Source organism: Schistocerca americana, chromosome 3 (genome assembly GCF_021461395.2).
Source record: "Schistocerca americana isolate TAMUIC-IGC-003095 chromosome 3, iqSchAmer2.1, whole genome shotgun sequence".
NCBI classification, from domain to species: Eukaryota; Metazoa; Arthropoda; class Insecta; order Orthoptera; family Acrididae; genus Schistocerca; species Schistocerca americana.
The window spans coordinates 778,814,356-778,830,089 of record NC_060121.1 but is presented as its reverse complement, the minus strand read 5'-3'; the positions used below and the strand labels follow the sequence as shown (position 1 = coordinate 778,830,089).

Here is a 15,734-nt window from a genome sequence, read left to right as displayed (position 1 = left end):
ATATTGTTGATTCCGGCACTTCAATCCTGGCTTTTGAGGGTGTTACCATTTTGGAAAATGTCATCGTTATGGTTTAACATTGTGATGTGAAGCCCTATATTCGACTTCCCATGTGTGTGCAGTTTCTGGTATCTTTGTTTTGGTCGCATGTCTTCGCGAAGTGATACGAATCCTGTTTATGGTGACTGTGGCTGCCGTCTCCATGTGGGGAGCCTTTGTACTCCAATGCCCAAGTGTGTGTACTGTTCTGGCCCACATTCTCCTTGCTCGCCAGAGTGTCCCATCAATGAAAAGGAAAGGAAGATTCAGGAATTACTCTGAGGCTCGTTAGAAATTCAACCATCTCCACCCAGTATCTTTAACATCTGTCTTTGCTTCTGTTGCGTCCTTTCCTCCTCCTCCTCCTCCTCCTCCTCGTCCTCGTCCTCGTCCTCGTCCTCCTCACCCTCACGTCTGTCCTGTCACACTTCCCTTTCCTCCTGCCTGGCAGTTCCCATTCCCTTCTGTCACAGAACTGCTCCTTCTTCTTGGTTGGAAAATAAACACTCCTCCCTAGCACCCTGTCAGAGATAGGGCTCCCCTCTACGAACCCTCCTCCCTGGTGTTTCCTGGACAAGAAGCCGTATTAGTAGTAGTAGTAGTAGTAGTAGTAGTCTCAAGACGAGGCCTCCCCCCGCCCCCCCCCCCCCCTGCTGAAATCGTAGTGGGTGTCGCCTCCTCCTTCTCAGTCAGGGTCTGAACTTACATTCATGAATGTCACTCCATCCTTACTGGTGACAGACACTAACTCAGCACAATGACTGATTATTGCCCATTCGATATCCATCTGACCTCTTATACTACTCTCCTCAAATGGAACTGTAATGGTTACTATTGTTGCCTTTCAGAATCGCAATCTCTTCTTTCTCTGTCCTCTGTAGCTCAAGTTGTACTGCAGGAATCTCGTTTTGTTGGTACTCATTCTACGACTCCTTGTTATTTTTGAGCCTTCTGTCAGAACCAGATTGGCCCTTTGTGAACCTCCGGTGATGTCTGTATATTGGTCTGCATGGAAATTGTTAGGTGTTGAGTTCCTCTTTATACTGTGCTGGTAGCGGTCACTGTTCAGATCCATTTAGACTTGGCAGTAATGATATGCAGTCTTGTCTCCCCTCAGTCTGGCCTCCTACACTTCCTGTTCTTTTTGCCCTCCTTTCACAGTTCATTCCCTCTGCTTGAGGATTTTAAGGTCCGTAACCCTCAGTGAGGCGGTACTGCAACCACTGGTTGGGGCAGGATAATTGAAGATCCACGGGCAGGGCTTGACCTCTGCCGCCTTAAAACTTTGGCCCCCACATACTTTAGTGTGGCACATGGCACTTTCTCAGCGATTGATCTTACAAAATCGTAGCCCTGGATTTTTTCCCTCTGTTCAATGGGGAATTCATGACAGTTCATGCTACAGTGATTATTTTTCAACTGTCTTATCTTTTTTTAAGTATCAGTTGCCTGGACACACAGGTGGATCTTTCGTAATGCTGACCGGGGTGTCTTTTCCTTGGCTGCCATTCCAACTGCTCCACCACAAAATGGCATTGATGAGTCCGTATGGAGTCTGACTGATGCCGTTTTTTTCAGCTGTTGGTTTGATGATTGCTGTTTCCTTGGATTTATTTCCCAGTTGAAGACTGTCCCTTGGTGGATCCCTGAAATTCCTGTGGCTATTAAAGACCACCATTGTGTCTTACAATGCTGCAAAAGGCATCTGTCTCTCAACCATCTCCTGGACTTTAAATGGTTTCATACCTGAGCCTGTTATCTTCTTGAACACCAGAAACAGATTTGTTGGGAACGATATGTCGCTGCCATAGGACTCCACATTCCCACTTCATAGTTATGGGCAAAGGTCAGGCACATTTCTTGACACCACCCTCCTACAGGTGTCCCAGGAATTTCCCTGAATGGTGTTATTCTCACCAGCCCTGGCTCTATTGCCGACCATTTTGCCAGACATTTCGACAAGGCCTCAGTGTCAGTCCTCTATTAGCCCGCATTCTGTCTTCTCAAACATTGTCTGAAATAACTGTGTGTTGGTATTCTGCATCATGTTTTCTGTTGCATCATCCCAGCAAGGGATGTAATGTTTCCTGAGCCGTCATGGTATATTACATTTGGCTGCACCAGTCAAGACTCTCAAATTTCTTGTAGTTTTATACTTTTGGGGGTATCCAACATCAGTTGTTGTTGACCTCCTTAATATATTGATTCCACTTATCTTTCCGAAATTCGATCTTGGTTTGTTAATAGAATTTATGATAAGTATTTCAAATCCTGTACTGATTATTGTGGGGCAGTGCTCGCTTCTTGGGAAGCTATATTTTAAGCAATTTTCTAGCTCAACTGAGAGGAAGTGTGTTTTCATCAGTGGAGGGAAGGCACAGGTCAGGATTGGTATCAATGTATCATCTAGCAGAGTGAAAGGTGTTCATTTCTTTGGCATCATAACTAAGATAGAGTTTTTCTCCTTTTGCCATTCTACTAGTTTGCTCTCCATTATCATCACTATTTTATAATCACAGGTAGTGTGATGGCTGCTGAGATCTCATAAGTATATTCTTAGATATATACATATACTGAGGGTAAGACTGGAGTGGGCCACTAAGTGTTTGGTGGTTTGTAGAGTGAAACAACAGTTAAGCCACTCAGCTCCAGAGTGTTTGCTTTGATGTCGCAGATCTCTTGGCAACTCGCTCCGTCAATATAAGCTAGGCCATTTCCTACATAAGTGATAGAGCCATGTACTGCTGATGGCAGGTATCCTATCATTACACTCTTTGTTATATTATCTTCATTTAGATTGTGTTCTTGGAGAGATTTTATATTATTGGTATTATGATCAATGGCCAGTTTGCTCAGGTACTCACATTTGTGTTATTGATAGTTCTTCTACATTTATCTGTAAAATATAGATATTTCATCCAAATTCTGTTGACACTGAGAAGAGCCTTTGTTGCAGTTTGTTTTCTTGTGCTTTTGGCTTGGATAGACATGAGAAATCTTTGATATAGTATGGCTGTCGCAGGTGTAGACTTTTCGCCGGGATACAGCATCGTGGAGGTTTTCTGCACGTCGCACTCTGGTGCCTCGTGTAAGTGGTGGGGTTATGTCCTCCATCACTTTTTCTGCATTTTGAGGCCTCCAGCTGCACTTTCACGTGCCTTTCTCCCCATTTTCTTCTTCCTTGATCCTTTCTCTAGTCATTTTTGACCTTTGGTAGATCTTGGGGTTTTCTTTCTTTCATGCATTAGGCCCTTCTTTGCTGTGTAGTTTTGTTGAATTGCCTGTTCCTGGCAGGAGGACCTCACAGTATCGTCCCTTTAAGCCAACCAACCAAAGTTTTTGGAAATAAATCTTTTCATTGATTGAGGGTTAAATCTTTATTAGAAAGCTTTATTAGTAGCTAGATGATTTGTTCATTTGTTTGTCCAGAAAAATTATCCAGAACTTAAAATTGTAATTATTATGTAAGAGGAATTATTAAGGAGCAAATCTAGTTTGTATGTTCTATTACTCGTCTGAGGTATTCTGTGTGGGCTCCATGGCATAACCAGAATGTTAAAGCTGTACTTGGCAAGTAACTGGAGGTGTAAAAGAATCTTCTACACGAATTATGGGGTCAAGGAAGACCAACAACCAGGAGAGTATAACAGTAATGTGTATCCTGATATACTGATGTATTGATACTCTTCTTTTTTTTTTGTCGGGGGGGGGGGGGGGAGGAAAGTTTGCTGTTTGTTCATAACTGGATGAGTAACCTCTGATCACATTTTGTAATTAAAAGCACAAGAAAAGCCTTCTCTATACATCGAAGTTGAGTCCTGGGTTTGGTAGTAAGTTGAGCTCTTCCACAGACATAAGACGGATTATCAATGAGTGGGGAAGGGACGGGGGGTTGCAAACATCTTGGAGCTAAAGATGAGCAATAAATAAATTTATAAATTAACTGAATCCTCACACCCAATCTTCAGCCAGGTGTTTATACCAACAAGTGGCCAAATTTAATTTTCCAGCACAGAAACAGACATCAGTTACCATCAGTTCTTGTTTCCATCTGAATTAGAACTCTGCCAGTTAGTACTCATGTTATAAGTGGCTGGTTGGTAGTGCCACTAGGAACTGTTCCTGTTGGAATAAATTATTCCCATAATTATTTCTAAGAGCGGTGTACTAAAACTAAGTTTCCCAAACTTCTTACAAATAGAAAACATTGTTTATTGTTATTAATTTATACAATGTTGAAAAGCTTACACTTTTGTCTATTTGTCAACATAGTCTCCATTTTGTTTGACACACTGTTGAAGACGGTGCTCCAGCTTTTGTATTCCTAAGTCGAAGAAGTCTCTCGCCAACCTGTTGAGGAAGTGAGTAACCTCTGCTCAAACTTCATCATCGCTCTTGAAGTGTTTGTCACCTAAGTGTTCCTTTAGCTTGGGGGAGAGGTGATAATTGCTGGGGGCTATGTCTGGGCTGTACAGGGGATGGGGCATAACAGTCCACCCAGATTTCTTCAAAAGCTCCCGTGTTTGACAAGTGACATGGGGTCGAGCGTTGTCGTGAAGAAGCACTAGTCCCTCCTTCAGTTGTCCTCTCCAGTGATTCTGGATTGCTCGCAGGAGTTTGGTCAATGTTTCACAATATCTGTCTGTGTTTATTGTTGTCCCTGGTTGCTTAAAATGATGAGTACCACCCCCTTCTGATCCCAAAACACAGTCACCATAGCCTGCCCTGCTGACTGCATTTGTTTGTATTACTTTGGTTCCATTGAACTGGAGTGATGCCACTGACAAGATTGTTGTTTTATTTCGGGGGTGTAATGAAACACCCTTGTTTCATCTCCTGTGATGATAGAGTCCAACAAATACTTCTTCTTGCCTCCCCTCTCAGATTGTTGTTGAAACTTGTGAGCACAATCAAGGTGTTGCTCCTTGTGTCCATCAGTCAGCATCCGGGGGACCCAGTGAGCACACACCTTGCAATAACCCAATGTTTCTGTTAAAGTTCTTTCAATTGTGCCATGGGAAGATGCAGGAATGTGTTCAACAAGTTCATGGACAGTGACCCTCTGATCTTTGAGCAGCTGACTGTTGATCTTCTGGACAATCGCATCCGAAACTGGTGGTCTTCCACTCCATTCTTCATCGTGAATTTCCATGCCACCTTCAGCAAAAGCCCTGCACCATTTGCAGACATGCTGAACAGATACCATAAACCTCAGTCAGTTGCCGACGAATCTCCACCATAAACCATGAATCTCCACAGGCAGTAACTCCTTGCATGGAGAAACCAGATTACTGCTCAAACCTCGCCCTTGGTGGGAGCGGCGATCAACACTTCCATTCCATCTCTGACTGCTGCCAAGCCAACACTGAACAACATAGTGAATCCCGGATGGGTGGGCTCGAGAGTGGGGGAACCACTGCACGTGGCACTGTTGTTGGATTTAGCCTAGCACCTTCTCTCGAGGCTGTAGCTCATTGGGAACCTTACTTTTGGTACAACCATCATATTATTGTTGTTATTACCATTATGGTTCTCACCATTCATCTTCATGGGGCCATGATTATTTGCACAGTTTTGTATGCACTCTTTTGTGATCATGGTGATTGTTCTTACTGTAATTGCTATTCTGGGAAGATGACTTTGTTTATTAAATGAATCAAGTCTAACACTAGCATAAATTCTTCTGTTTTAGATTGGCTACACTGACTAACTTCTCCCAAATATGAATGAATAGTTTTGACTTTAATATCCTCACTACCACATGTTGTGGTATTGAACTATCCCAATATCTGGCCTTACTTGGGTACTTTTCTAAAAAAATTTTGCAGGCTCCCTTGGCGCATCTGGAAGGGCTCGGGATTGAATATCTCATTAGACAACCTATCCTGTACAGCCAACAATCAGTACTTGGCCAAGAATGCCCATTCAAATTCATCATAAGTTTGGCAATACTCAGCAGTGTCTGTAGTCCACAAGGCTACTTAACCCGTAATAAAGCCTGTCATGAAAACAGTTCCTTGCAAATCCAACCACGAATGTGGCATCAGTTCATGAAACGTTCATATAAAAGCAACAGGATGCACGCATCTTTTATCCGGCATGAAAACTTGAAATTATTGCTGCCTCCTAAGATTTTCTTCCCTCATCATACTTGCGAAATGTGGCAGCACACCTGTATCACAGGACCAATTATATGATGCTGCACATGGCACCTAGATTGCACTTGCAATAATTCTCTCTACATTGGCTCGGAAGAAAAATTTTCCTCCAAACCTGCCTTAGACATATTGTCCTTTGTTATATCTCATACTTCCAATAACTCTCTCTTCATTTCCTCTTATTGGTTGCTGAAGGCATTCTGCCATGGTGAAAGATCTTGGCTTAGCTTTTCATTTGTGTTTTACAGTTCACTATTGTCTGGCTGATTTTTTACCTTTGAGGTTTCCGTAGAAATCTTACCAGTGGCTTCTTGTATTTTTATGTCAACTAACTGGAAAATTTGTTCATCTTGAGCTGAAGCCTAAGTAGTGAACTCGTCTGCTAAGATTTTTCGCTGTATTTCAAATTTGTTGCATGCCATCATCTCTTGCTGGGCAGAGAGATTATCTGCTTTAGATGCAAACTTCTGAAATGTTTCTGATAGCACAGTCTGTATGTGACTGCAGATGCCAGCAGATGTGAGCTACAAAGCAGCTGTCTCATCTGATAGTTCTTTCTATAGCACATCTTGCTTAGCAGAAAGTACTTTAATTTCAGTTGCAATAACAACCCGGGGAGAAGAGAAGTTTGTGGCACAACTTGACCAGAAGAAGGGATCGGTTGGTAGGACATGTTTTGAGGCATCAAGGGATCACAAATTTAGCATTGGAGGGCAGCGTGGAGGGTAAAAATCGTAGAGGGAGACCAAGAGATCAATACACTAAGCAGATTCAGAAGGATGTAGGTTGCAGTAGGTACTGGGAGATGAAGAAGCTTGCACAGGATAGAGTAGCATGGAGAGCTGAATCAGACCAGTCTCAGGACTGAAGACCACAACAACAACAACAACAACAACAACCTGTTTCTTAGTAATTTCCAGAATCTGAGTGAGGTCCCTCGAATCGGATATTTTTTGCTTGGTATCTCATTGTGCTTTCTAGCAAACACCAATGTGTTGTGTTTTGTGTGTCTTAAAAGCATGGATTATGGTGCTGACTTGCCAACATGACATCTGGCCCGACTATTTTTTGAACACTAGAATCCATATTAGCCATCTGTGATTGAGTCTTAATCATTCCAAGATTTTATCTAAATTCCCAAAATCCGTACTTCAGTTTAAGCCTGAAATGGGCTTGTATCATAAGTGCAGGTTCTATTGTTGCCAAATGAAAAAATGATTAATGATTGTGAAAGTTAGCTAACAACAGATAAGATACTAATGTGCAACACATTATAAATTCGACTGCTCCTTCAAAGTGAATGATAGGCATTAAATCTCTCCATAAAACTACTTAAATGTTTCATAGATCAGGATTGAGAAACTAGGAAGTATAACTTGATGAACACTCTGTGTGCTTATTAACTCAAGATAGCTACACAAAACGTACCTTCTCTTTTAGTCAGTGCAGCATACAGCAAACAACAACGAGACTTTGACGTTACTGATAATGTGGTTTATTACTTCGTGATAACCAATAAGTCAAGTTGATAGTAGCATGAAGCCTTAAAACATGATTGAAATATAGAAGCTTTGGATTCGTATGCTCCAAGCAGAGATAAACCTACAGCGCAAAATGCACAGTCTTAAGTATGATACTACAGTAGTCCATCAACAAAGGAAGTAGCTTACAGAACACTTGTTTGACCTACACTTCAGTATTGTTCATCAGTCTGGGATCTGTACCGGGTAGGTTTGATAGAGGATGTAGAGAAGTTCCAAAAAGCCACACGTTTCATTACAGCCTCATTTAGTAAGCACAAAAGCGTGACAGAGATAATCAGTCATCTCCATTGGCAGACACTACTAGATAGGTGTCTTGAATCATGGTGTGGTAAACTTAAAATTCAGAGGTTGTACATTCCAGAAGAGTCAACCATTATCTCTGCTTACATACAGAAGGGTCCAGAAATATATAGACACTCTTTGATAGTCAATGTTAATGGAACAAAATGACATACCAGTAAAATTCTTGCACAAGAGGGGGAAGGGAGGTTATTTTGTGTGTTGAAAATGACTGCCATTAGCAGCCAAACATCAATGCTGCTTAACTGCTGACCAAACTACAGCTGTCAGTGGTGCCAATGTGGTAGCTGCACAGGATGCCTCAGTGGTTTCCAGTAGCTTGTTCTGTTGAGAAACTTCATTTTTCAAGGTCCCCCATAGGAAGAAGTCAAGAGGTTTCAGGCCTCGAGACCATGGTGAGTAATCAACAGCTTCTCTTTGCCCTATCCATCATCCAGGTAGACTTTCATCCACGTAAGCTCTGTCATCTCTGTGTTAGTGAGGCAGAGCATCATCTTATTGTACATAAAATCTTTCATTTCGAAACACCTCTCAAGTGGCAGATAAAATTGGTGTTTGTAGCATATGAAGATACACATCACCAGTTAAAATATCTTCAAAGAAGAATGTGCCAGTCAAACCTCATGATGACAGAGCACACCACATATTAACACCTGGTAGATTAACATGTTTGCCCTTGTGAACGTGAGGATTTTCAGGAGCCCAGTGCATGCAGTTGTGGCAGTTTACAGTACCATTCAGTTTGAATTGCACCTTGCCAGACCAGATAACCATCCCTGCAAACATTCACCCTTGCGAAGAGTGTTTTCAAACCGCTTGCAGTACTCTCTCTTTCGATCCGGGTCATCCTCGGTCATAGCGTGCAGCGATCTTGGAATGTACACTTTCCATTTAGCAGCATTCAGAATTTATTGTTACACTTGATCAGCTTACTTAAGGTTAGGTTAGGTTAGGTTAGGTTCCAGCTCCTCAGATTTTTTAGGTGACTTAATAAAATGTTGCAACACAGCAACACTGGCAGCTAGACTTGTTGATGTTAGACTTTACCTTATACACATCCTGAACGTTTCTGTCAGCTTCAAATTTATCTTGAATACCATAAATTATATGCATTGGTGGCTGAGTTCTGTATACATTATGCCATTGCCGTTGTGCCTTCATTATGTTTTCATACTTCCAGTACCACTTCAGTGTGTTGCTCAGACAACAATCTTACATCATTCATTGCTACACTATCATCTACAGGCTGGAAAATGCACACCAAGATCTTTTCAGAAAACAGTGGATTATGCTACCGGGCAAAATTGCAATAATATGTCATTTTGTTCCAAAGATGTTAACTATCGAAGACTGTCTACATTTTTCTGGACCCTTCTGTATGTATCACTGAGAGATCATGAAGGTAGAATTGGAGAGATTCAAGCCCACACAGAAGTGTAAAGACAATTCGTCTTGCTGTGAAACCATACACAACTGGAACAGGAAAAAGGGGAAGCAACAGTGTTACACAGAGTGCGTTCTAACACCCACTGTAAGGTCAGTTGCAGAGTATAGATGTAGATGTATTAAAAATATGGTCTTTAGTTGAAATTTTGGTTATAGAACATAATGCCACTTTACCTCTCAGGTACAGCATTGTGTTTATAATAGATAAGCACGCAACAATAATTGTTCACAGTAGGCCAAAATAAATTAGAAAAGTTTTGTTGAGTTACAGGACCACTATATTTCTTAGATGGGGTAGGTGGTAAAATACACTTTGGGATGGGAAGGAACTTCATGCTTTAGAACTTGCAGTAATGCCCATCCTTCGGGCAGTTTCATATTTCGGCTGGAAGCATTTACCACCACTTTCAAGCCCTGCATGTCAACCTAACATTTTGCTCATTGAACATGCCTGGGATATGATTGACCAGATACGTGTTCATTGTGGTCCTACGGCAATCTGTGTTGATGCTTTGTGACGTGCAATCTGTGTGGAGGGAGATGCCCTAGGAAGATGTCCAGGTTCTCCTTGATTCTTTTTGCTATGGCTTTGAGAGGCTGTAATAACATTTCGTGGAGACACCATATCAATTTGTTGAAGATAATGTGCAGTCCTGTAATGCTGATCATTTGTGAATTTCATGTATCTAATGTGTTATATGAACTTCATTTCAGTTAGATCTATCTTTCTTGGTGTTGCAAATTTCACAATGTTTCATAATTAGTTTTCATACACGAATAACTTGTTTTTTTGAAGGTTTTTGCACATTACAAGATAGATCAGTAGCACTTATTAGAGTAAGATGCCAGAAATATGTTTCTGTCATGTATAATTTTAATAATGCTATAGCACTTTGTTGACTGACTTTCTCGTATTTCAGGATGATGTCTGGGAAAATTAATCTGCTAACAATGTTACTGACAGCAGTGAGTCTTCTGTTTTTCATTCATCATGTTACATACTTGACAATGGTACACTTCGATTATGGCTACAACATGAAAGCAAACATTGTTGTAGGTAAGTATACTGATTCTCCTTTATACAGCATTATACATCCTTTTCTCTAGTAAAATTTAAGTTGTCTTTCAAAATGTGTATAGGATTTACACTTTTTGGTACTAATATTTGTACTTCTCATTAATTTATTGCAATTACTCTCATCACATTGTGTTACATTTCCTTGTAATTTTCTGTTGACCTACTATGAGTTTTTCTCTTCATTACAAATTATGTAATCAGGAGTGTATACATTTGACTCCTTTCCTCTTCCAATCCCACCTCCACTCTTCTCCCTTTCCCCCGCATCCTTTTCTGTTGGCAGTACATAATTTAAATTTTTGGTCAGTGAGCCACTATATCACTATATGGTATGCTGTAGGTTGTAAATAATATACCGGTACTATTTCTTATATTTTCTATTTCATTTATGGATGGTAGACATAGAGAATGACTGTCTGTATGGATCATCTTCTATACATTCTGTGCTGAATGGTCTCTGAGGTATGGAAAGAAGTCGAGGATGTACATTTTATTTAAGAATAGTATTTGAAACATCTTAATTAAATGGTGTAGTATTACAGTGCAAATAAATAATTTGTAGTTTAATGCATTAATTTTAAGAGTTTTACAAAAATAATCGTCAGTGAGATGAACAGTTCCCCAACATAGAGTTATGTAATTAATTCAGTTATTGCAAGACATTTAATATGTTATATTAGGTTGTTGAATAAATGTGAACCTGTGTATCTGACTCATTCCTGTACTATTGTTAATCCCTTAAACACTTTGTTGAGTTTGTTTTTGTTCCTAATATTATATTTCTGTTTTGTATCATTATAGTGAAAATAATGATGAAGACGCTAATGAAAATATGTATTTCAAAAAACTTCTCAAAATTCCAAGTGTCTATGGGTTCTCTGCAGGGTGATCTACAATAGTCACTTTTGAAGTTTATACCATCACGCACCAGGCAGTGCTACAGAGCTATGAAATGTGAACATTCTCACTGAATGATTTTTTTTTTTTTTTTTTTTTTTTCCATGAAGGCCGTTTGTTCAATGTTTGGTAATTCAGAAAAGACATTACAGTTGATTTGCAGAATTTCATCATGGAGCTACTTCTATCAGCAATGAACTATAATGCATTTTGCTGTAAAAAAATCTCATACTGGTGTATTTTGCCTAGTTTGCCCAAAGTTCAAAAATAGGCTCCTGTGTAAGCAAATGAGCAAAAAATTTGACTGAGAAAATGCAGCATCCTAACGGGATGTGAGACTTCACTATATTTTTACAATGTGGAAACGAAGCAGCAATCAACTGTTTGGGTGTTCCAAGACAAAAGTTATTCTTTGGCAAAGCTCTTCCATCAAATTATTGTTTGTCTCTTTGATTACACAGGACAAATAGCAACCACTGCTCTGCAGCAGCGTTTCTTAATCATTTTGATCAGTAGAACTCATGTTAATGTCCTCCTTTATCGTAGATACCCAGATTTGTTTCTGTAGTACATTCTTAATGTAACAGTCTTTAAGATGATTATTTGCAACAAAAATGACAACTATTTTAAATAATGTTTATTTGATTCAAAAAATAATTTCAAGAGTAACCCAAAAGTTCTTAAAGTAACTGAAATTTAAAGTGACATAATCAAACAGCATCAACTTGCCTACTTTCTTTTGGAGCAGTTTCATTGGTAATGCCCTCATTACTATCATAATTGCCATTAGTAAAAGAGGTAGTTATTGAGTCCAAAGCAGAGTAGCTAAGTTATCAAGAAGATTGCTGCATTGAACCTTTTTCAAGCCACCTTTCCACCTTGCAACAAAATATCGAAAACAATTTTAAGAGGAAAAAGTGTAGAGGCAACTACCTTTTAAGGCCAAATAAAGTTTTAACATTGTCACAGCAAACTTAAAGAAAGAAAATTAGACTTCTTCATTCAAAAGCATGACAAATTCATAAAATTAAAACTGTTTATGCTTTTGTCTAGTTGCTTTCATTCTTGTATGGAACAGCAAGCACTAGCTGGAGGGTCATAAGTGCAGTGTCGCACCACTGTCGAGACTGAAGGGCAGCTGCAGCCTAACTAGCAGTGCCTGGGAGCAGATCATCTCTCATTGCAGGAATGTGTAATCTGCCATTGCCTGCTTCTGTTCCTGTAGGTAGACTTTGATGCTGCTGATCTCTCTTCTGTCAGGAGGCCACAGCACCTCTCTGCATGAATTCACATGCTCCGAGTAGAGCTGGTGGCTTCTTTTCCTGTGTGCAACCTTTGATGGGTTCATGGGAGTCCAGGTCATCTTCTTCTGAAAGCTATGCACAGCCTCACTCAGTTTGGGTGTGACCACACACTAGTATGGCAAGTTCATTGGCCTTATGTTGTCAGCTTGGTGTGAGTCACGTGCAGAGACATACATCTCAGTGGACACCACTGCAGGCATGCCAGAACTGACTTCCTGAACATTGTTTCATTGTATGTTGCATTTTATAGACAATAATTATTTGATGTTGTGATATTGTATCAATAATGCTTCCAGGCATCAGGCAGGCCTCTACCCTTTGCGTTGCTGTTATCCACGTCCTTGGGTTGTGCACCGTCAGCCTCCTGACCTCATCCCATTCACGATCCACCACCCACCATAGTGTCCTTCCCCACTGGTGCTACAGAGAATCTAGTTAGCAAACATAATTGATTAAACTCTAACAAACATGATATCTAAAGGTCACGCCAGTCCATTTGTCAAATATCCTCCCATTGCAACCATGCATTGTCATCAATAAAGGTGAAGTCAGGGTTGATGCAACCCTAAAAAGATGCAAATGGGGAAAAAGTAGTCACAATAATGTTGACCTGTGAGTGTACTTTTTCAAAGATTTGGAGATCAGGGTGTCCATGCAACATTATGCCTCCCCAAATCATAACAGTTGGATCACCAAAACAATCATGTTTGACTAAGCTGTTTGTACCCTCATGTGGTGAGAGATGGGAACACCTAATACACCCAGGAGCATTATCGAACGTGATTTTTTGATGCTCTAGGTATTATGGTGCAGGAAGGCATAATATTACATGGGCATATTGCCATCCATATCTCTGAACACGGTACACTCAACACATTAATGTGACACTGTATTCCTTCCACATGTCCATCTTTTCAGAGTTGCATTGACCATTACTTAAGTTTTGTGAATGGCAACGTGCAACTGCATTGAACAGCGCAATTGGACGAACTCTTGGAACGAGAGAATATTTGGCAAATGGAGTAGGTCTGTCCATTCCCCAGACTTAAATCCCATTGAGCATGTGTGGAATTCATTGGGGATCCATATTGCAGCACTTCCACATGCACCAATGACCATCCAGCAGTTGTCAACAATGCTAGTGGAGGTATGGAATGCCCTGCACTAAGACCTCCTTACCACCTTACCAACCTTGTGGCCATGGAAGGGCGTTACAGACCAGGCATCGCTGTCTGTGGTGATCACATCCCCTGTTGAGGACGATGTCCAGTAGACCATCTTAAATGGCAGTGACTTCAGTGTAATTATTGTCTTTGACACACACACACACACACACACACACACACACACACACACATACAGAGAGACAGAGACAGAGACAGAGACAGAGAGAGAGAGAGAGAGAGAGAGGGGGGGGGGGCGGGGGAGACTATAATATTTTGTGGAGTTTTGTGAGAAACGTAAGAGTTGTGTATACAGAGTCCTGTCATAATTCAGTGATAATCCATATGCCTCAAAGGATTTGTTTATATTTTAATGTCATTGGATGTCTTTTGTGCATCAGGATTGGTACTACTTTTTCCTATACTTTAATCATCCGCAAAAAGAGCAAAATTTGATTTTCTGACAATAATGGAAGTTTAAGCCCATTTATATTTATCAAAAACAACAAAGGACCTAAAAGAGAACAGTGTGGTACACGATATCTCATTTCTTCAAATTCTGAATGCCTATTGGTGTATAATTGTCTTGGAATTGATACCTGCTGCTTTGTGTCATGCAGTGAAGTTGAGAACTATGAACGTGTTGTGTGGTGTATTACTTTGTTTATTAGATTAACTTTTTTGTGATGATATCATGCTGCGCACTATTGCCATGACTAAATCACAAAATATTTCCAATGATGATAATTCCTGATTGTCGACTTCTAGTGTACTATCTGTCAAGGTAAATATAGACTGTTCCGTCGACAGTCATTTTTTTATGTCCAAATTTGCTTGCAACTGAAAATATATTTATGTCATAAGTGTTTATAAAATCTATTATTCGTGACTTCAAAATTTTTTGAAAATGTTGGAATTAATGAATGAGTGTATTATTCTTATTATTTCATCCCTTCTTTTGTGAATAGACTTGACAATAGCATAAATAAGTTATCTGAGAAGATACCTTTATGAAATGATTAGTTGTGTAAGAAATAGGATATATTGCAAAGCTCAACTGAACAACATTTAATTGTTTTTCTACTATTTTGTTTGTAACCAATAGAAATTTTGTTTTTAAGAATTTTGATAACGTTGAAACCTACTAATGGAGACAAAGAATGTGATTGAATTTTATCAAACTTGTTTTATATGGTGTATCTTAAAAACTATTGGTTATCTACTAAGGGGAAAAGTACAAATTTAAATTATATGCTACTGACATAAGAATTTTTTTTAATGTTTCTGTAGTTGGGGAGACAGCTATCTTCGCACAGTTCATTGTTGTTGTTGTTGTTGTTGGTGTTGTTGTTGTTGTTTTCAGTCCTGAGACTGGTTTGATGCAGCTCTCCATGCTACCCTATCCTGTGCAAGCTTCTTCATCTCCCAGTACTTACTGCAACCTACATCCTTCTGAATCTGCTTAGTGTATTCATCTCTTGGTCTCCCTCTACGATTTTTACCCACCATGCTGCCATCCAATGCTAAATTTGTGATCCCTTGATCCCTCGGAACATGTCCTACCAACCAGTCCCTTCTTCTTGTCAAGTTGTGCCACAAACTCCTCTTCTCCCCAATTCTATTTAATACCTCCTCATTAGTTATGTGATCTACCCATCTAAGCTTCAGCATTCTTCTGTAGCACCACATTTCGAAAGCGTCTATTCTCTTCTTGTCCAAACTATTTATCACCCATGTTTCACTTCCATACATGGCTACACTCCATAGAAATACTTTCAGAAACGACTTCCTGACACTTAAATCTA

The 15,734-nt window shown here is 40.0% G+C and overlaps 1 protein-coding gene across 1 annotated transcript in view; it reads left to right on the top strand.

Moving 5' to 3' along the window:
• Positions 1-15,734, top strand: part of LOC124605635 (post-GPI attachment to proteins factor 3) — a 112,382-nt gene that overhangs the window by 31,385 nt on the left and 65,263 nt on the right. The window contains exon 5 of the mRNA XM_047137453.1: positions 10,408-10,544. Within this exon, the coding sequence (XP_046993409.1) occupies positions 10,408-10,544 (137 nt within the window). The remainder of the gene's footprint in view (positions 1-10,407; positions 10,545-15,734) is intronic.